At 44.0% G+C, this 22626-nt stretch overlaps 1 protein-coding gene across 5 annotated transcripts in view; it reads left to right on the top strand.

Moving 5' to 3' along the window:
- The window catches only part of nox4 (NADPH oxidase 4), a 29523-nt gene that overhangs the window by 3349 nt on the left and 3548 nt on the right, over nucleotides 1-22626 (top strand). For 4 of the 5 annotated variants that reach the window (XM_028962248.1, XM_028962247.1, XM_028962249.1 and 1 more), the window contains 9 exons: nucleotides 740-820; nucleotides 1098-1266; nucleotides 1353-1517; nucleotides 1985-2047; nucleotides 2856-2916; nucleotides 4025-4103; nucleotides 5020-5139; nucleotides 5622-5730; nucleotides 20432-20500. In XM_028962248.1, the coding sequence (XP_028818081.1) occupies nucleotides 740-820; nucleotides 1098-1266; nucleotides 1353-1517; nucleotides 1985-2047; nucleotides 2856-2916; nucleotides 4025-4103; nucleotides 5020-5139; nucleotides 5622-5730; nucleotides 20432-20500 (916 nt within the window). The remainder of the gene's footprint in view (nucleotides 1-739; nucleotides 821-1097; nucleotides 1267-1352; nucleotides 1518-1984; nucleotides 2048-2855; nucleotides 2917-4024; nucleotides 4104-5019; nucleotides 5140-5621; nucleotides 5731-20431; nucleotides 20501-22626) is intronic. The other variant, XM_028962251.1, reaches the window with a different exon arrangement.

Below are 22626 nucleotides of genomic sequence, written 5' to 3'. Positions count from 1 at the left end.
GGTATCAAAGGAGTGGCTTCAGGACAACTCTGTGAATGTCCTTGAGTGACCCAGCCAGACGCTTCCCATCCAACCTGATAGAGCTTGAGAAGTGCTGCAAAGAGAAATGCAAAAAGACTTTGCAAAAAGGCTGTAATTGCTGCCAAAGGTGCATCAACAAAATATTGAGCAAAGGCATGTGATTTTTCTATTTTATTTTTATTTTTAATACTTTTGCCAGAACTTCAAGTAAACTTTATTAATGTAGTCGATATGGGCTGTGATGAATTTAATCAATTTTGGAATAAGGCTGTAACATAACATTAAGTGATGTGCTGTGAATACTTTCCCAATGCACTGTATTCTCCTGTCTGAACGCTGAGCTACGTCCATGTACTGTCATTTAAATGTTGTTTAGTCTCAGGACAGGCCTGGTGTGATGCTTTGTCTACAGCCTGGCCTTGTGAACTTTGTTCCCTTAAAATTGTTCAGTATTTTTTTAAACCTCTGGTAATACCATTTCAAGCCATTCAGTGAATTTCAGTAGAAAACTGGAGTGTTCTAAAACCAATGTGATCTGACCCAAATATTCAAAAGAACAATAACACACAGCCCACTGTCATGCTGAAACATGTGGTGGAAGTACATTTGCATTACTAATTGAAAATGATATAAGCCTCATTTATGCCCGCAATCCTTCTTCATGTATTCTTCTTCATGTTTTCTTCATGTTTTGGCTCTGTATCTGTCTCTCTCATAGGCTGAGCAGTTATGAGATTTTCTTTTATACACACAACCTCTTTATCATCTTCTACATCATTCTGATGCTCCATGTAGTCGGGTGAGTAAAACACACACACACACACACAAAAAAGAGTCAGGTTGTGCCCTTTACCATTAGATATTACCTGATATGGTCTAATGACATCATATCAATTTAGAGCTTCTGGAAAGATCCTGCATTGTTTATAATAGCTCCTGGATTCAGGCAGTCTTTATGTAAGGGTAGCTTGAGGTAAATGAATTTGTTACACACCTGACAAGCCTTTTCTAAGACTCTTCACACAGCTAGAATGGCTGACATGGCTCTCACTGCTGGGTGTCTTCCTGCCTTGTAGTGGGGCTCTTAAATACCAGAGCAATGTGGACATGCACCCACCCGGATGTTTACAGAGCAATCATACCAGCCTCAGTGATGGAGTAGGAGACAATCAGAAAGACAGCTCTTTGGGGGCGACAGAGACATTCTGCAGAGAAGAAGCTCGGTTTTCACCCCATTTTCCTGTGGTCTGTATCAGTGTGAAGTCACCCATATGCTGTTTTGTTTTTCTGTACATAATTTGTGTTTGTGTGTTTAATGAATATGTTTGCAGACATGGTTGTGGGTGTCGGCTCCTCTCTGTTTGTACTGTGCTGAGAGGTTGTGTCGTTATGTTCAAAGCAGCATTCCGGTTACCATTGTTTCTGTTGTCAAGCATCCCTGTGATGTTATTGAGGTGTGTATGATGAAGAATGGATTCAAAGCCAGGCCAGGTCAGGTGAGTGCCACACACTCTTGACTGAATGGAAGAAGGAGAACCTTTGTGAAGTTGAGAAAAATAAATTCACACTTTTACTGAAATACATTTATGAGATGTATTTATGCAAATCCAGTTTTAGTTTACTGGTATTCCTCATATACCTTACAAGGTTGCCAGGGCATTTTGAGGAAATAAAGTAAAAAGCTTTTGATAATAATCAGTTTGCGCACATATATGTGTGTGTGTGTGTGTGTGTGTGTGTGTGTGTGTGCAAACTGATTATTATCAAAAGCTTTTTACTTTCATTTCTGAACTTTTCTCTTTGGATTGTGTGTTCTTCTGTATTTTCCATACTGATAATAAATGACTAAGGGATTTTGGGCTAATTAGGGCACAAATAGGTATGGATGACATGGATTGATAGTGTATTGCATTGTATATTGTAGTGTGTATAAAAATATGCCTTAAGTCTTTGTTTTTTGCAGTATATTCTGCTGAGCTGCTCGAGTGTGTCATCATTTGAGAGTCACCCCTTTACTTTAACAAAGGTAAGTGTACCCATCCACCCAGTTGTTGGACTGATCCTGGATTTCTGATTAGCCATAATCAGAGTAAAACTACAAGTATTTCCAGATTACATCTAATGAATAAAGCATCTACAAAGTTTTACTTTTTTAGTATTAAATTATGAAAACAAATAATTGTGCATAGATTTGTATCCACAAGAATAAGGAGAACACTAGAAAACTAAAACATACTTCATATTTAACAAGAACTACCTATTCATAATTTGTTTTCTTGTTTGCATAGCACAGCAATATTGTCAAATCTTTTCTGCACCATATGGTGTTCAGTAGGTCACATGTAGGTAAAATTATGCACTTGGACATTTGTAGATAACTGTAGATAACTATTCCTGTTTCTGTCATATGGTGTTGTCTGAAGCCAGATTAGAATGATTCAATAATGATAATCTTATTCAAATATAGCTTTAGTTGTTTCCCATTGAAAGGAATATTGAGCACAATATTGAAGGAAATATGCCATGCAAGGCATTTTCTAATGTGTTAATGACATCTAGTCCAAAAAGGATGGCCACTTTTAATTTTGTGCAGGTTTAGCACACATCAATTTTAGCATTATATAGTGGAATATTAGGTGCACTCTGGTTGTAACATGAACATCCGATATGAATATTAATAATTTGTGTTGTCTAGGTTTGATCTTCCCAGCCAGGGTTATTTTTGCTAAAAGCTATGTTACATAGTGTTTCAGAATGTGTACCATTATTTACACTAACTAATACCTAATTACCTCCTGTGTGTGTTTGTCTGTTGGTCTGTTTGCACACTGTAGTGTCCTACGAAAAAGAAAGAGACATTTTGTGTCCATCTCCGTGTGGTGGGTGACTGGACTGGTGGGTCTTCAAACACACCCCACGCGTGCACCTACACACTCATCATTATAGATTCATAACCTTTATGCCATTAAGTGTATACATCCCTTGTTGAATGATGACCAACGGCAGGTGAACTGAGTAAAATAACATAATAACAGATTGGGTAGGATCAAAGATGTAAAATGGGAGTGGGAGGTGCTTGGGAGGCTAGTGTAGATTCAGTATGGGCAAACAGGGTGGGTTAGATTATATGAAACACCAAGCAGACATATTTCACCACTTACAAAGCGAGGTTTATAAAACAGTGGCATAAAATATGTAATTTTTTCCACAACAAAATGCCATAAAACAAAGGGGTTGGGCAATACTAAGCATTTGGCAGGGGTTGAGTAACATTAACAGATGGTTAAACATGCAATTTTTTTCCTGACATATGAATGAAAAAAGTTATTAATGTAAGATGATTGATATATTTATTAATCAGAATTATGTGATTATATTGGGGTGGTTAGATAAGCTGGATTCGATTTTTTGCCGGCCCCTCCAAAAATTATGCCTATGAAAGTGAAGCGAATGTGAAACACAGCAAGCACAGCACACAGTGCACACAATGAGAAGTGTCCTCTGCATTTCTTTAGGAAGATCCCAGAATAAACAACTGGCTAACACACTCGCCTATGAACCAGAAGACCCGGGTTCGAATCCCCCTTACTACCATTGTGTCCCTGAGCAAGACACTTAACCCTAAGTTGCTCCAGGGGGACTGTCCCTGTAACTACTGGTTGTAAGTCGCTCTGGATAAGGGCGTCTGATAAATGCTGTAAATGTAAATGTAAATGTAAACAACTGGCCATTCACAGGAATGCATGGATGGATACTGCAGCACATATCACAGACAGGGCATACACTCAAACTCCTTGGCAGACCTAGAAAATTATGCCCTGAGCCTTTTCTTGCTGATCTACATGTACCTGATTAAAGGTGAAGTGTGTTAGCCTTTCAGCAAGGGTGGCTAGTCTGGGGTTTAGACAAATTAAAGAGAAAAAAATCTGAAACTCACAAATTTCACAGCATGTTCTTTTGACTACCCCTGTATGTGAATGTGTGTCTTTTTGCTTTACCACAGAACTGCTGACTCATCAGCTGCTAACAGAATTCTCACAGTCTGAGGTTCTTCCCATGGTGCACCAGACCAGATATCCCAAGTGAGATTTAGCTTTTTAAACATGTTTTAGAATGTGATAGATGACCAGTGTAAGAAAGTAGGAGGACTAATACTATAACAGCAATCACACATTGTCAGTAAGTAAAATCGTCCAAGATGTCGCTCACTGAACGTCAAAGCAGAATGGCCAAAGCACACTTTATACATATTGCCATTTCTAGCCACTGCAGGATCAAAGACCAAGGACACTACTACTAATTTCACAAGTGAAATTTTCATAGTAGGTGACATTTACGAGTTGGTTTATGTGAAATTGAGAGAGAGAGAGTAAGCCTCAGGACAGAGGGGAATTCTTTCAGTGCAGTGGAGTGAGAGGAACGAAACACATAATGTTCAAGTCAAATGTTCTTGTCCTTTGACCCAGATGTATTTCCAGGTCATGGGAAATTATGTCTAGCCCACACAACATCAACAGTCACACTCAGATTTAATTCTTTTAGCTATAGAATAAGAATAGTGTTTTTAGGGCTAAATCCACATACTGTTAACAGATGTTTTTATTTAAAGATGAGGACTGACATTCAAGCTTGGTAGACATGGTGCTCATTTTGATGATTTAAAAGAAATGGTTTTAGTTCAAGTGAGTGAAGATGCTCTCTGAATAGATGGATTAGCTTTTAAGAAGATAGAGAGTGATAGAGTAGCGCTGATGGTGAATGGTAGCTTGATAAATCTAGGAACCATGTGGAACCTTTGACAAAGTTTTATTGCATTCATATATGCAAATAAAAGCAAATATCACCAAACATATGGTTAATGGTAAAATAAAAGTCCTAATGATAAAAACTAGCAAATCAAACAACCAATTTACTCATATTACTGAAATTTCTTTCCACATGGTATTGCAAACAGAGCTGTAATCTCACTACTTGTCTTTTTTTTTTGTCCTACTCTAGGCTACTTGTTGATGGTCCTTTTGGCAGCCCATCAGAAGAGGTGTTCAACTACAAGATCAGTGTGTGTGTCGCAGGTGGGATTGGTGTCACACCATTCGCCTGCATACTGCATGCTCTGCTGTGAGTGGTTACAGTAATTGTCCTGTGTGTGGCATGCTATTCATATGCCATCCTCTTTGTTTTTGAGATGTTGCTGAGATATCATTTCTTATCTGAAATGTGTAGCAAAAAAACACAGTTCCATAGAATGCTGGAACAGGATTATTATTTTTCATGACAGGTACAACTATTGTTGGCTGGAGGCAAACTTCTAGCAAAAAAACAGTATAACAGCATACTGCTGGAGGCAGTATGTAATTTAATTGTGCCCCTATGTCAGTAATAATTCTTAATTATTTATTGACTTAAGCTTCCTTGGTCCCTGACTCTCATGTGTTCATATATGCTGCAGATTTACTTTCGCTCCCATGTCTGTTTGGTTTCTGTTTTGCACTTATTTAAATAAAGGTTAGAAATGTTGTTATATTTTGCCTTGTATTTCATACTTGGCGTCGTATAAATAGAGGATAATGTGCTTTTTGTGTGTGTGTTTGTGTGTGTAGGGATGGTTGGATGCAGTATAAATTGAGAAGGCTGTACTTTGTTTGGGCTTGCAAAGATTTACAGTCTTTCTACTGGTTTGCTGATCTGCTGTGCACCCTTCACAATAAGGTAATGAAAATGCACAGCCATCCATAGTCACATACAATGCTGTGCCTTTTGCCTGATTTCTTTTTTTCATGTTTGTCACAATTCAATGTTTCAGATCATTAAACAAATTTAAATTTTAGACTAATACAATCCAAGAATTAACTAAACCCAACCATACATGGCCCTATGTGAAAAAGTAAATAGCCATGCCCAAGACGGAGTACTGCCAGACCTGTTGAATCAAGAGATCACTTAAATAAAGAAAAAAAGAACATAAAGGCGCATCTCACTTTTGTCAAAAACATCTTGATGATCACCAAGGCTAATGAAACAATATTCTGTTGCCTTACAAAACAAAACATTTTGAAAGGTGTATATCCTGTTATATCTGGCCTAACAGTAACAGTGCAGTTCTGATAAAAACAAAATGTGTTAACAGTCCAACATTGGGGTTGTAGTGTTGCTTTGCTAATTCAGGATCTGGACGACTTGCTGTGTTTGATGGAACTGTTCTCTCTAACAAAAAATCCATGTTCGGCCATCAGTTTGTGACCTAAAGATCAAGCGCAGAACTTCTAGCACAATGAATGTTTTTGTATTGACCTCTTTAATCCATCTGAGATGCTGTGGCATGTCCTCGAAAAGGTGGTTCATGGTCAGGAAACCCAAATTTAAACCATTCTGCAGTGAAGAGTCGGCAAAATTTCCCCCACAGCAATTTGAAAGACTTTATTGCCAGTTATCCCCCAATTTGATTTTAGTTGTTGCTGTGTGTCATGCAACCAGGCTGAGTGTAGCACTGTGCATGCACAAAAGAAAGATGCCAGGACTGTGGAAAAGGTGGATTATCACATGTGACAATCACTTCACTTTAATGTCATGTTATGGTGCCACTGGCCCAACAGATGGCACCATTTCCTTTACATGTCTTCTTTTTCACTTACGTGAACCTAAGTTCCCAGTTGCCCTGTCCCTAGCATATGTATAGATACTCTTGCTTGTATCCAGTTCACATTGATTCTCTGTGCTGTACTGTGTTCTATTGTGTTCACACAACATCAATAATATCTACATCAGTAACAACTGGTACAACATCATCAGCAACCTGCAGACAGTTCACCCGGACTGGCCAAGCTGGAGTTAACCCTGTTCCCAGGCCAGCGTAGCGAGTCTGAGCTGCTGGACAGGCTGTAGTGCGCTTTTCGTAAATTATTTATATAAAAATTGGTTATGACAGTCAGAACCATGGAGAAAGACTTTTTTAACAGTTGTTATTAATTTCTCAACATTGAAGATCACCATTTAATCAACACACTGGAGATACATTCTCTGAGCTCCAAGTAGGCAGATCACAGTGCCAAAGATGTTGTTGCCGCTTGGAAGTTTGTTGAAAGCAAGCAAGGGATCCATCTAGGCTAAAAGCTAACCACATCCGACTGACACTACAGTCTATTCTCTTCTCTAATGTGAGTTATAAATATAAGAAACCGGTCATCTAAAACAGAGTCTGGGGGTAGATTGGCAAATGTGGGAAAAGTACGATGAGCAAAGCTACGCACAGGTACAAGTTTGACCGAATTTGCTTCTATTGCAAACCAATTGATTTGAGCATCTGACTGAATCCAGTATTTGAGGATCCTAATATTAGATGCCAATAATAAAATCTAAAATGTGGTAAGGCTAACCCACCAAGTTTTCTTGGTCTTTGTAAGTACTGCCTGTGTAGTCTCTGACTCCATATAAACTCAGAGATCACAGTGTCAACTTTCTGAAAAAATGACTGAAGCAGAAATATTGGTATGCATTGAAATAATATTCATTTTTACCATATTAACACGTGAAGTCATGGAAATATTAAGGATTGGATCACCGTTCACAATTGTCTCGAACCTTAGACAGCAAGGAAACAAAATTTGCCTTTAAAAGATCCTTAAATTTAGTGGTGACACAGATACCAAGATATGTAAAGTTATGATGGGCAATTTTGAAGGGTAAGAGATATAAAGAGGGTAATTCTCAGCAGCAATACTAATGGGAAATAATTCACTTTTATTCAAATTCAAGTTATAACCAGAAATCTGAGATAATGATTGAAGGGTAGTAAGAGCAGCAGGAATTGAGACCAGTAGGTTAGAGACATATAACAAGAGATCATCTGCATAAAGGGACACTCTCACCTCCCGCCCCTTCCTAACAATTCCAGTAATCTGAGTGTTAGAACTAAGTGCAATTGAAAGAGGATCAACTGCAAGTGCAAATAATAATGGACTTAAGGGGCAACCCTGCCTAGTTGAACGATAGAGGGGGAAATTTATTATTTGTTCTAACAGATGCTTGCGGTGAGGAGTAAAGTATCCTAATCCATGAAATTAAGTTTGTTTTAAAACCAAACCTCCCCAGTGTATGAAAAAGATAGGGCTATTCCACTCTATCAAAAAGCCTTTTCAGCATCCAGTGATATGAGGGCCTCCTGAGCTTCGGGATCCGGAGTGTTATAAATTGTATTAAACAGTAGGGCTGCAACTAACGATTATTTTAATAATCGACTGATCTGTCGATTATTTGTTTGATTAATCGTAGAATCTGATATAAAAAAAAAACAAAAAAAAACAAGAAAAGCATTCATTTCCAACCCTTTATTCAAAAACAGAACCAAAATCTTTAGAAAGTACACAAACATGTTGCTCCTTGAGCTGTTATAATAATAATAAAATAAAACAAAAATGGACTAACACAAAAAACATACACATGTATGCTTTACATCTGCCAAATATAGACTATTTTTTTAATTAAGTGCCACCTGAGCTGACAGAACGATAAATAATTTATAAAAAATAAAGAACAATACAAATCAGAAAATAACAGGATTTTTTGGAATGTCAGAGCTTGTTCTCTACACTGCAGGTGCACACTCGCAGACGCACACACTCACAAACTCTCACATTGACACACACACACACACACACACACACACTGCAAAAAATGCTTTTCTAACTTAGTAGCTTTGTCCTGATTTCAGTCCAAATCTCTAAAAAATCTTAAATCAAGATACATTTACTAGACACATGAAATAGCATAAGAAATTGTCTTGTCTTCTGAAAAAACATCTCAAAATTAAGTGATTGTTTGCTTAAAACTTATCTGCCAATGGGGTAAGAAAACTAATCTTAATGAGATATAATCTCAAACAGAAGTTTTAAGCATCACTTAATTTTTTCATGCCATTTTTCTTGTCTAGTATTCTTGATTTAAGATTTTTTAGATATTTGGACTGGAAACGAGACAAAATTACTAGGTAAGAAAAGCTTTTTTTGCAGTGTAGCTATATATGACAACAGATTGAAAAATTAATGGTCCAAAAAAGGCTAGTGAATAAAAACATGTCTTTAGTCTTTTAATACAAAATAACTATAGCATCCCTGCTTTACTACTGTTATTAACGAGCTAACGCTAATTTGTCATGCTTGTCAAGCTGGATGACGGGTAAACATTTACATTTACAGCATTTATCAGACGCCCTTATCCAGAGCGACAATCAGTAGTTACAGGGACAGTCCCCCTGGAGCAACTTAGGGTTAAGTGTCTTGCTCAGGGACACAATAGGCGAGTGTGTTACCCACTAGGCTACTACCACCCTCCGTCGTCCACGCGGAGACGCAGAGAACAGTCCGAACGCTGTTTCATCCCCCCTCCACACCTGTAGGTGGCGCTGTAAATCCCTGTCTAGTTCTCCTCCGCGGCGAGTTAAACACCAGCACCAGGGACATTACGTTCCTCACTTCAAAACGGAACAAAAGTAGGATTCTGTAGCGACTTATCCTGCTGCTGAACTCCCTTCTTCCTCCTCAAACACTCCAACATGTTTGCGTTTCAGGTGCTGGATCATTGCCGTGGTGCTCCTGTGCCGTGCCATGTCGCTTTTGCATATTTTCGCACAGATTTCTCTGCCTCCGCCATGTATCTGTCCTCTACCTCCGCTCGTTTTTATTTTTGCTCCACGCTGTCTATGAGGCGGCAAACTCTGCTAGCATCTGTGCGCGAGAGAGACCGAGTGTGTTCACTCCGCTCCGCGCTCAAATAAAGTTTTTTTTTTTTATAATCAAACGTCTCCGCGTCGCACGACATAACGAATCGATTAGTTGCCAACTCTTTTGGTAATCGATTTTATGGTCTGTAGAGATGATGCTCGGAAGGGTAGATTCTAGTCTTAAAGCAAACAATTTTGATAACAGTTTAAAATCAGCATTCAACAAGCCGATTGGCCGATAGGACAAACAACACAAAGGATCTTTGCCCTTTTTTAAAAGCAGTGAGATGGTAGCTTGTGAAAGGGTTTGAGGAAAGTCTAAGATTCATTATACATGTTGTCACGACTACGGACTTACGGGGGAAGGAAGCGCAGAGGTCTGACATACTGGGAAGGGGTTTTATTTATAAACAAACAATAAACTCAAAGAAACAATGGCGCGGTGGCCGAAAACAGTTTAACGTAAATAAAGAACTGAAACTAACCCGTAGGCGTGTGGCGATTGCCAGAACTCAAAACACATAAAACTAAACCAGGTCAAGTTCGTGCAGAGAGTTCACGAAAATGCCAGAGACCCCGAACGGGCAGAAACTTCCGGCATTTATGGGGCGTCAGGATTTGAGTCAGGTGTGGAGCCCAGCTGCAGGCAATCCTGACACATGTCTAGTAATAATGGGGTGAGTTTATCCGAGAACTTTCTATAAAATTCACAAGGAAATCAGTCAGGTCCAGGACATTTTCTGCTTAAATCAGTGCCGATCTAAGTTCTACAATAGTAATTGGTTTCTCTAAATCCTCAGCAACAGATTGGTCTATGGAGGGAATATGCAGTTTGTCCAAAAAATGATTGGACTCAGCAGGAGAAGATGTAAGATCAGAGGGGTAAAGAGACAAATATAAAATTCCTTAAAGACTTTGTTAATATCCAGGCGATCAGACTGTTTGAAAATGTAGTATTTAAGGGGATGCTGCTGTCTGACGTATCTGGTGTGCCTTCACTCCATGTTCATAATTGTTAGATCTGGATTGAAGTATCTTTTCTGCAGCTTGATGTGTCATAAGAGCGTCATACTCTGCTTGCACAGAGAGACGCTCCTTGTATAAGTCTGGGGATTGATTGATGGCATATTCATTATCCAAATTAGAAATATGCTGCAACAACTCAGTCTGGTTGCGCTTTCTAATTTTTCTCATAGCCTAAGTAAGAGATAATCTCCCCCCTGTTGTGGGTTTCCCACAACAGACTGATATATCTGGGGTTTTACTGAAGCTAACAAATGAGTCAATCTGTCGTAAAATGAATTTATTAAACTCTGTTCAGATTGAGATTGATGCCTGGTGTCACGACTACGGACTTACGAGGGAAGGAAGCGCAGAGGTTTGACATACTGGGAAGGGGTTTTTATTAACAAACAAAGAAATACAAATAAACAATGGCGCGGTGGCCGAAAACGATTTAACTTAAATACAGATAAACTAAAACTAACCCGTAGGCGTGTGGCGATTGCCAGAACTCAAATTACAAACAGGGTTACCAACTGAAGTTCACGAAAATGCCAGCGACCCCGAACGGGCGAAAACTTCCGGCATTTATGGGGCGTCAGGATTGCATTCCGGTGTGGAGCCCAGCTGCAGGCAATCCTGACAGAGCCCCCCCTCCAAGGGCTACGTCCTCGGAGCCCCAACAGTACCATCAGTGGAGGCGGCGGGGCGGACGGCGGCAACCACAGGGCTCCTGCCCTGCTGTATCCTCCCCTTGGAGGACCCGGTCCTTCGGGCTGGCTCCCCGGCGTGGTCAGGCGTGGCGGCCCCGGTCCCTCGGGCTGGCTCCCCGGCGTGGTCAGGCGTGGCGGCCCCGGTCCCTCGGGCTGGCTCCCCGGCGTGGTCAGGCGTGGCGGCCCCGGTCCCTCGGGCTGGCTCCCCGGCGTGGTCAGGCGTGGCGGCCCCGGTCCCTCGGGCTGGCTCCCCGGCGTGGTCAGGCGTGGCGGCCCCGGTGCCTCGGGCTGGCTCCCCGGCGTGGTCAGGCGTGGCGGCCCCGGTGCCTCGGGCTGGCTCCCCGGCGGGGTCAGGCTTGGCGGCCCCGGACCCTCGGCCTGGCTCCCCGGCGTGGTCCCGCTTGGCGGCCCCGGACCCTCGGCCTGGCTCCCCGGCGTGGTCCCGCTTGGCGGCCCCGGACCCTCGGCCTGGCTCCCCGGCGTGGTCCCGCATGGCGGCCCCGGACCCTCGGCCTGGCTCCCCGGCGTGGTCCCGCATGGCGGCCCCGGACCCTCGGCCTGGCTCCCCGGCGTGGTCCCGCATGACTGCCCCGGACCCTCGGCCTGGCTCCCCGGCGTGGTCCCGCATGACTGCCCCGGACCCTCGGCCTGGCTCCCCGGCGTGGTCCCGCATGGCGGCCCCGGACCCTCGGCCTGGCTCCCCGGCGTGGTCCCGCATGGCGGCCCCGGACTCCCGTACCTGCACACAATAATCAGGGCCGATCCATCTGGGTACGTGTGGGCCCTGTCTCCACATGTCCCCTCTGACACGTCTAGAGTCACCCCCTGCACCGCGCAGGGAGATTGTCCCAGAGCCTCCGGCAACTGTTCCAGGCACCCCAGGCTGGTGCCTTCTGGGACTATGCAGCCCCTCTCGCTGCACGGCCCTGGTGCCAAGGGGGGGGCATTGCCAGACCATCCGGCTAGCCCCTTCTGCGTCCGTTGGGACAAGCAGGCCCTCTTCCTGCCTGTCCCAGCTGGGTCCCCATGCCTACCCGGGGGCTCTATGGCGCTCCACCCCTCTGGAGGCAGACGCAGGCCCATGCCTGGCCCGCCCTCCTCACTGGCTACCGGAGGACCCAGCTCCATCGCTTCCCCACCTCCCCTCCCCTCAGGAGGAGTCCCCAACCCGAACTGCACCCCCCCAAAAAATTCTTTGGGGGAGCACCCCCCCCGGCTGGACTTAGGGGTACCTTGGGGCTTGTCCACCTCGCCTTGGACCAGCACATTCGGGTCAGGAACCTCCTCCCTGGGGTTCGGCTCCGCGGCTGGGTTGCCATCTGGTGGACACAAAGAGGGGAAGTGGGGGCGACATACGGACACATATGCCACACAGACACACACAGACAGAGACAGACAGAAGAGAGGGTCGTCTGGCTCCCTCTCTGGGCTCTCCGGGACCTCCTCAGGGGGCACAGCCAGGATCTCGGGAGGAGCGACCTTCTCGTCGCCCACCAGTGCTGGGTCTTCTTGCCCCGGATCCTGACTGGCACTGGATGTGGTGGAGGGGCAGAGTTCGATCCCTGGCTCAGGCCGATCAAACTCCGCCCTCAGTCTCTGTTGGAAGTCCCGAAAACTCCTGTCTGTCTCTCCCTGCTGCCAGAGGGTTGTGCTCCAGCCCCATGCTGATCCAGTCAGACACGTGAGGATGGTAGTGATCTCGTCTGTGTCTGCTGCCCCACTGAAGGGTCCCGGGACAATTGGGCGGTCCCACACTGGGCTGGGCACGTCGCTGGAGATGGTGGTAGGTGTGTGGTGTGGAGGGGGGTGGACGTCTTCTCCAGCAGGTGTGGGCGCTGGTGCTGCGCTGCCATTTTGCTGGGGAACGTCCGGGCAGAGGGAAGGCGGGTCGGCGACTGGAGCAGGAATGGAGGATTCCCTGCGAGGCAGTCCCGGCAGCGCAGTTGCTGGCTGGCGACCTCCCGTCGCCCTCTTCCACCAGCTTTCCTCACACTGCTGGGAGGGACGTGGGTCTCCACGGACCTCGTGACGCTCCTGGATGGGCGCGATGGGCGGAGCCATCCCGGCACCGACTGCCCAAACGGCGTCATCCTGGTCGTCGTCCGTGTCCACCTCGTACCCCTGGAAGTCACATGGGTCATCACGGACGCCGCGATGATCTCGGACGCGCACGCTGGGCGGAGCCATCCCGGCACCGACCGCCCACCGAAAATCCACGTCATCATCGCTTTCGTCATCCGTGTCCTCCCACCGGTGACTCCGAGGGTCGTCCACCCTGCGGACATCCTGGACCCATGGCGCGATAAGCTCCCATGGGCAGTACTCTGGCCATTCGGGCTGGAGGCTGCCCACCTCCTCGCTGGAGGAACGCCGCCGTTGTTGTTGTTGCCGCTTCTCACCCCCCTGGAAGTGACGTGGGTCCCCACGGACCTTGCGACGATCGCAGACTGGCGCGATGGGCGGAGCCCAACTCTCGTCTCCCGTGCTCTCGTCGTCGTCCGTGTCGTCCCAGTCCACGGGGAGCCTGGCCAGCAGAGCGCAGAGTTCTTGGCTCGACATGGCGAAGATCGTGGGGGTCGCATCTTCTGCGCTCGCTGCCCAAGTCACTTCCTCGCTGCTGCCGACGCCAACGTCCTCGCTCCGCCCACTCACCCGCCGACGTTGTCGCTTCCGGGTTTCGCGGAGTTTCCCGGGGGTGACGTCATCACGCGGCGCCGCGTACCACGGCTTCTCGGGGAGAAAACGCTCCACCAGAACGGGCGGCGCGTCTCTCCCCTGGCGTCCGCGTTCGCCGCGCCGGGCTGCGTCCTTCGCGGCGTTTCTTCTCCTCTGCTTTCCACCTCTGCGCTTTTGGGTGGGTCGCTGGCATTCTGTCACGACTACGGACTTACGAGGGAAGGAAGCGCAGAGGTTTGACATACTGGGAAGGGGTTTTTATTAACAAACAAAGAAATACAAATAAACAATGGCGCGGTGGCCGAAAACGATTTAACTTAAATACAGATAAACTAAAACTAACCCGTAGGCGTGTGGCGATTGCCAGAACTCAAATTACAAACAGGGTTACCAACTGAAGTTCACGAAAATGCCAGCGACCCCGAACGGGCGAAAACTTCCGGCATTTATGGGGCGTCAGGATTGCATTCCGGTGTGGAGCCCAGCTGCAGGCAATCCTGACACCTGGACTGATAAGACAATGGCTTCATATTTACAGTCTGATATAGATGCGAGTAATCTATTATCCACCAAGAAAAGATCAATACGTGTAAAAGTATGGTGAACTTGAGGAAAAAAGTATTCACCTTCAGTAGGATTAAAGAAGCGCCAGACATCTGAAACCGCATATTCTTTCATAAAAGATAAAATAACCTAGCCGACCTAGAAGCACAAACTGCAGAAGAAGAGCGGTCCAAGTGTGGATTCAGCCAGCAATTGAAGTCACCCCCTAATATTAGATAATGTGTAGACAAATCGGGAATCATTGAAAGAGACGTTTGAAGAATCCCTCATCGTTGTAATTGGGGGCATATAAATTAATTAGATCCACACAAGTATAATGAATTTGACCAATAACAATAACAAATCTCCCATTAGGGTCAGATACTACACTTGTATGTACAAAAGGAACAGATTTATTCAGTAGTATGACCACTCCTCTTGCTTTCCCTGAAAAGGAAGAGTGGTAGGTTTGATTGATCCAAACTTTCTTAAGTCTGACATTGTCTGAGGGTTAGAGATGTGTTTCTTGTAAAAATATTACATGGGCACCCACATGAAAAAATGAATGAAAAATCTTGGATTGTTAAGTCCCCTACAATTAAGACGAGTAAATAAAATGTTGCCCCCACCTGGCATCGATACAGAATTAGCCTTGGTCATAAATAAAAAAAAAAAGAGGAATGTTATCTCAAAGTAGATCTCCGCAATAAAGTGGGAAGTGAAGTAAGCTGAGTGAACAATTACATTTAAAAAAAGCATAATAAAGCAAAAAGGAAAAAAAAAACGAAATAAGAAACAAGGCCCCACCCAACCTAGCAGAAGCCTCTCCCAAAACTGAAGTCGCGCCACCCACCCCATAACACACCATCTTCTTGGCACATCCATGGATGGTGCAAGTAACCAACTGCCCATCACTATAAGACGTTCCTAATGAAGAGTGACAAATTGTAAATCCAATAACCGTGCACAAAAATAAATATATTAAAACTGAACAACAAGTTAGTTGGATTAGTAAAGGAAACATAAACCTACAACTTGAAGACACCGGCCATATTAATTTACATTCACAATACCTAAAAGGAGGCACAGTATATCTTCACACAAAATATCTACAAACACAATCTAAGTTTCAATATTTATAAAAACACCCACATGTGTCCCTCCTTATGTGTTCCAGTGTAATACGCAGCATAGCTGGGTAGAGAAGTCCAAACGTAATATTCGTGCAGCAGTGGAGTTCCTTCTTCACGTTAGCGAATGCCGCTCTTTTCTTCGCCACTTTAAAGTCCGGAAAAAGGTTCACTCTAATAATGAGTGGACGCGGAGGTTCGGCATCTTTGAGCCTGAGACTTAAAGTACGGTGGGCACGATCCAGCACAGGCTTCTCACCCAGTCCATGTAGGTCCTGCAGGAATTGGGCCACAAACTTCATTGGTGGGCCCTCAGGCAGTCCCACCAAGCGAACATTATTCCATCTGGAGCGACTTTCCAGGTCTTCACATCTCTGTGCTGTTAGTATGCTAACATTAGCTTGTAGCTCGGTTAGCTTACCATCATGATCATCAAACGTTTGAGATTAGCAATTGTCTCTCCTTGTGCAGCCAGCCTGCTGTCAAAAACTTCCAGAGCCACCGTTATCTGCCTTCGGACAATTTCGGAAATACTGGAATCGAATTTGTCTCATACCCAGCAACAGACTTTCATTAGTGTCCAACTGTGGAGTAACTTCCAGCTCAGGAGAAGACCAATGTTTACTGTGGTCTGATTTAGATGGCTCGTTTTTTCTGCAGTTAGCCATTGATATCTTCAACACAGCACTGATTTGAGCTGTGGTACCTGCATGCCTCTTCCCAGTGCCAAAAATAATCAACTGTGTCCTGCCTCAATGATTACTGGCCTATAGCACTCACATCAATCATTATGAAGTACTTCTAGAGTCACATGTAGACCCAACTTCCACAGAGTCTTGACACACATCAGTTTGCATATCGTCCAAACCGCTACTCAGAAGATGCCATTTCTCTCACCTAGAGGAAAAATACACTAATGCCACAATGCTGTTTATTGGCTTCAGCTCAGCATTCAACATCCCTCAGAAACTGCTAATGAAGTTGGACATGCTGGGAATAATCTCCCCACCATGCAGCTGGATCTTGGACTTCCTAACAGGTAGACCTCAGTCTTCAAGTTCCTCAGTGTGAGCACATTTTGCCCACATCCATCGATGCCCACATCAGCTCCCATTCCAGCGCAGGCCGTATGAGCTGCTGGGCTGGCTGGAGTTAATCCTTTTCCCAATCCAGCACAGTACGTCAGAGCTACTGGGCTGGCTGGAGGTAACTCTGTTCACAGGACAATGCAGCAAGCTGGAGCTGCTGGGCAGGCTGGAGTTCATCCTGTTCCCAGGCCAGCGCAGCAAGTATGTTATGCTGGCTGGAGTCTTATAATGAGGGCTAGACTTATGATTACCTGTGGGAATACAGGTGGGAGATGGAAGATAGCAATGAGTGTGACCCATGTTCGAAAATCCACTACTGGGTGCACCCACCTCCACTCCAACCTCATCACCAAAAAGAAAAGCTCCCCGCATATGTAAAGTCTGATACTGGTGTGGCGACTTCTGTGCTTGTGGTCAGCGCTTCCACACCTCATATACCGACCCGGTTCCACCTTCTTCATTGACATAATTTCCTGGTTGGTTCCCTCTACATGATGTCAAGTAAGCCAGTCTTCTGATACCAGTAGCAGGTCCAGTGTCACCCTCAGCTCCAGCCTCCCTCAGCTGTGCATCCAGGTTGTGTAGGGTTGGCAGATCAAGAGCCGGAGGATCCCCGGTTTTCTTTCTGTTTATGCATCTTTGTCTCACCCCCACCCAGTGGCGGAGGGGTGGGGTGGCTGGGGGTAGCCCAGACATGAATTTACGACAGAGCCTCGAGAGAAGCAGTTTTTGAAAACAACAATTTTATTTTTTTTTAAGGTATACAAAAAAAAAAGGTTAGCTGAAAGACCCTGGCAATCTTCTTGATAGCGTTACCACTTATACATTTATATTTATGCTTTTATCCAAAGCAACAGGAATTTTGTGTCATGATCCAGACCGGCAATATAATTGTATAAAGCTATCCTGTTCGTGTCTGTTCGCCGTCGGGTCATTGCGTGTTGATGTTTCCCTGTCTCGTGTTATGTATTAAATCCCTGTCGTGTGAAGTCGTGCGGATGCTCTCAACAACAGTACATAGACCTCATGCACTTTCACCTCCAATCACTCCGGACTCTTTTGCACAAAACCACTTTGCACAAAACCACTTTGCACAAAATCACTTTGCACAAAATGACTCTGCGCTTTTTAGGTCCTTACTGCTCTTTCTTTTATGGCTCTTTCTCTCTTTCTTTAAACATTGTAAAAACTGTAACTCATTTGCACACCTTCACCCTACCAGTTACACATATTTTATGTTATAGACGTAAAAGTGTAATACTTGGTTATGTTTGCAATATTTGCATATTGGTTCATTGTTTACTTGCAACATTTGCAATACTGTGGTCTGTAGCAGTTGCAGAAAGCATTTCACTGCACATCATACCGTGTATGACTGTGTATGTGACAAATAAAATTTGAATTTGAATTTGAATTTGGATGCGTCCTCCTTCATCGCCATGTCCAGCCCACCGTGACATTATAATATATAATAAACAGTACAATTAGCTATAAATTGTGCTATATTTGTATAGCGTAAGCTTCTCTGTTACTTTTTCTGCATGAATAAGGAAATACATTGTGACACATGTATGCCACCCTGAAATTATCACAGATAATTCCTGGCCACCCCACTGAAAATTTTCTGGCTTTGCCGCTGTCTCCACCCTACCCCTTCATGTCTTCCTACAGCAGAGACAAACTCAGGTGACCTGACCCCATGTGATAGCGTGTCATTTACATACATTTACAATTACATTTAAGGCATTTGGCAGAAGCCTTAATCCACTTACAATGTGCTTTCAAGTTACCATTGATGAAGTGATCAGTTCCGGTTCATTAGGACCCCAACTATGAATACAACATTTTTATTAACTCTGTTGTAGATTCTGTACACAAGTTCGACAGTAAGAAAGTTACAAGTTAATCTAAATATTCTTTAGAGAGGAAGGTCTTGAGCTGCCGTTTGAAAATACTCAGTGACTGAGCTGTTCTGACCTCAAGGGGAAGTTCATTCCACCACTGAGGGGCCAAGATGGAGAAGAGTCTAGATGAATGTCTTCCTTTTACCTTTAGCGATGGGGGGACCAGGCGAGCAGTACTGGAGACTCGGAGTATACAAGGTGCAGTGCGAGGTGTAATAAGGGCTGTGAGGTAGGATGAGGCTACTCCTTGTTTGACTGAACCAGTAGCTGGGTGGCCTGGGTTGACAGATAAGGGCTGTTGTAGAAGGAGAGAGCTGTGAGTTGTCCAGGTAAATAGCAAGATCCTGATGTGGTGAAGAATCTGCTGGAATGAACATTAGTTCAGTTTTGGTGATGGGCTGTCTTGGACATGCAGAGATTTTGGAAGCAGCATGTAGATGAGTTGTGTGTTGTCGGCATAGCAGTGGTAGGATAACCAGTTCCCAATGTTCAAGTTCCCAATGCGCCAATCAAACTCTGCCAAACCAGGAATGGCAGGTCCAAAGCGTCCCCCTTTTCCAGCCTGGAGAGGTGCTCAGTCGAAATAATTTTTGGGGGCTTCTGTCCAAAGGCCAGAAGGAGGAGGGGCAAAGGGGCAGACCATGGAGAGGAGCGAAGCAGGCCCAAAATCCTATTGACTGGAAACAAAGAGAGGGTGGGTTCCAAACAAAAACAAAAAATGGTTAAAGTACTGCACTGCTGTGTTGTCGTGCAGAGAGCAAACAAAAACAAAAAATGGTTAAAGTACTGCACTGCTGTGTTGTCGTGCAGAGAGTATACTGGCCAGCCTGCCTGTTGAATGGATGGGAGAAGGCTTCTGAGTTTCCTGGTCGACCGGTCTCCTTGCAATGTTGTTATGTTAGGATGCACTGTATACTGTAAAAACATACTGACATCTGAGGTTTGTGTGTTTTGGATCTTACTCTTCTTTTTTACAATTATATTATTTATATAACGACACCCTTATCAATGGGCAAAGAAGTACATTTCATTCATCAGTGTATTTATTCATATTTTAAATTAGTTTTATTTGTTCCATAGCAAAACACGGGTTCTGCCGCCAACTTATGCTCACTTTTTTATAATGGATGGACGTGCGTGGTGCAAATAGAACATGAATCTACCTCTTCCTTCTACGTTCCGTATTTTTATAAAATAGGTTAGTGCATAACACCTTGCAGCATCTTGTGCTGCAAATAATGCTTGGCCCAAAATAAAGGCATTTTATGTTTACTTTAGCTATAATTAAAAATGTTTATGTGACAAGCATGCAAATGAATAAAAATCAGAAAGGGGGCAAATACTTTTTCTCAGCAATGTACACCAATTTTACCCATTTGGCATTTTTAGGTAATTCTTCCTCCAATTAACCTTTTGGTAAAACAATCAACTTGTGTAGATGTCATTGGGTTCGGATGGCACAGTCAAGGGACCTGTTTAAACTTTTAATCTTTTCCCTTCAGCCTCTGCAGAACTCTGCACTACATAATGTTCTTAATGTGTGTTGATTGTTAATTTTACTAACTACTAATAAAATTAGTATTATTAATAACATTTTATATTCTAAATTATCACCTTGATATCTCTTCTCCTTACCTAGCTTTGGGAGGAGAATCGGCCAGATTATCTTAACATCCAGCTCTACCTCAGCACTCAGACAGAATTTCAGGTAAGAAAGTGAAGTGATTGTCATTGTGATGCACTGCAGCACAGCAAACGGTGCACACAACGTAATGTGCCCTCTACATTTAACCCATCACAGCAGTGGGCTGCCATGACAGGCACCCGGGGAGCAATGTGTAGGGACGGTGCTTTTGCTCAGTGGCACCTCAGTGGCACCTTGGCAGCTTGGGATTCGAACCAGCAACCTTCTGATTATGGTGTCACTTTCTTAACTGCTAGGCCACCACTGCCCCAAACATCAACAAGGCAACAAGAACTTTTGAATGGGACTTCTCGCCCCCGAAATTTCAAACCAAATAAGGATTGTATTCGCTACTATTTTTGATACTACAGGGGAAGGAAAAAACAAACACAGGAACTTTTTTTAATGAAGAAAAAATATTTTTAAAAAGTCAGAACAGACGTTTAGACTAGATTTGTAGTCACACTCAAAGTTAAAGTGGAAAAACATAATACAGGCTGATCCAACTTTGAGCAATGCCCTTAAAGTAAGTCAAAATGAGGCTCAGTAGAATATGTGGCCTCCCTACAATGCCTGGGCATGCTCCTGATGAGGTGGCATATAGTCTCTTTACGGTCCTCCAAGTCCTATACTCAAGCATCCACCAACTCCTTGACAGTCTGTGGAGCAAAGTGCCATTGGTGGATGGATTGAAACATGATGTCCCATATGCAGGAACATGCAGGCTCGTCCGTAGCACCAGTGCTCGTTCTTCGTTTTGCAGGAACTGCTGACACACTCCAACTACATGAGGTCTAGCATTGTCTTACATTAGGAGGAACCCAGGGTCCAACCGCACCAGCGTATGTTCTCACTGGGGGCCTGAGGATTTCATCTTGGTACATACTGGCAGTCAGGCTCCCTCTGGCGAGCACATGGAGAGTTGTATGGCTCCCCCCAAAGAAATGCCACCCCACACATTACAGACCCACTTCCAAACCAGTATTTTCCAGCACTGCCTTAACTCTCTTGGCATGGAATTTACTTTTGATCATAGGTTGCCACTGGAATCCTCCTCCACTTTTTCAGAAGTCACATAATTACTACCAAAGAGATGGTCCAATTTTAAGGACTTTTAATTAGTTGAAGATAGAAAATGTACACCAAAAGAGAGAACGAGCAAAAGAGACAGACAGAGAATCTTGGTACTGCTTTAGCCATAGCCAGAACAGTAGTGTGTAAGTGAAAACCAATGAGAGTATGTATTTTTTTTTGTGTTTCTTTTGTGGTGTGCATGATACCCGATAATGTGTCTTATTATTTGTCCTATATGTTATTAAAATAGCTTGCCCAGTAACTAGAATCAATGTACAAAGGCCTGTGTTAAATATTGTAAAATAAAAAAAAGGCAAAAAAAAAAACAGAAAAGAGGCTAAATCTATCATACAATTGGTTTTTCATCACATTTTGTCGGTATTATCTGTCTAGCCTGTCATGTTTCTCTTCTGAATCCAATTTCCCTTATATACTTATTTCAGCACCTGTACACTCAGTAAAATTATTAACTCATCGCTTAGCACCGGCCACGTACCAAGTTCGTTCAAGGTAGCAGTCATTAGACCCCTGATTAAAAAGCCTGATCTTGATCACAGTCAGTTTTCAAATTTACATTTACATTTACATTTACGGCATTTGGCAGACGCCCTTATCCAGAGCGACTTACAACGTTATCCAAGCGACTTACAAATTACAGACCGATATCCAACCTTCCGTTTATATAAAAATTTTTAGAAAAAGTCATAGCCCAGCAGCTGAGTGTGTACCTAGACAGCATCCATGAAGTATATCAATTCAGATTTAGACCTCATCGTAGCACTGAGACAGCGCTGGTTAAAGTGGTTAATGACCTGCTGTTGGCCTCTGATCAGGGCCGCATCTTGCTGCTTATCCTGTTTGACCTGAGTGCAGCGTTTGACACTATTGATCACGCTATTCACCTTGCCAGGTTAGAGAATGTTGTTTAAGGGATTAAGGGAATAGCCCTTGTATGGTTCAGATCATATCTGACTGATCGGTGACAGTTTGTGGACATCAGTGGTGATTTGTCTTGATATAGTAAAGTAGAGTTTGGTGTTCCACAAGATTCTGTCCTAAGTCTGTTGCTATTTTCT

This window comes from Denticeps clupeoides, chromosome 19 (genome assembly GCF_900700375.1).
Source record: "Denticeps clupeoides chromosome 19, fDenClu1.1, whole genome shotgun sequence".
NCBI lineage: Eukaryota > Metazoa > Chordata > Actinopteri > Clupeiformes > Denticipitidae > Denticeps > Denticeps clupeoides.
The sequence above is the reverse complement of the archived record's forward strand: the minus strand, read 5'-3'. Positions and strand labels throughout refer to the sequence as shown.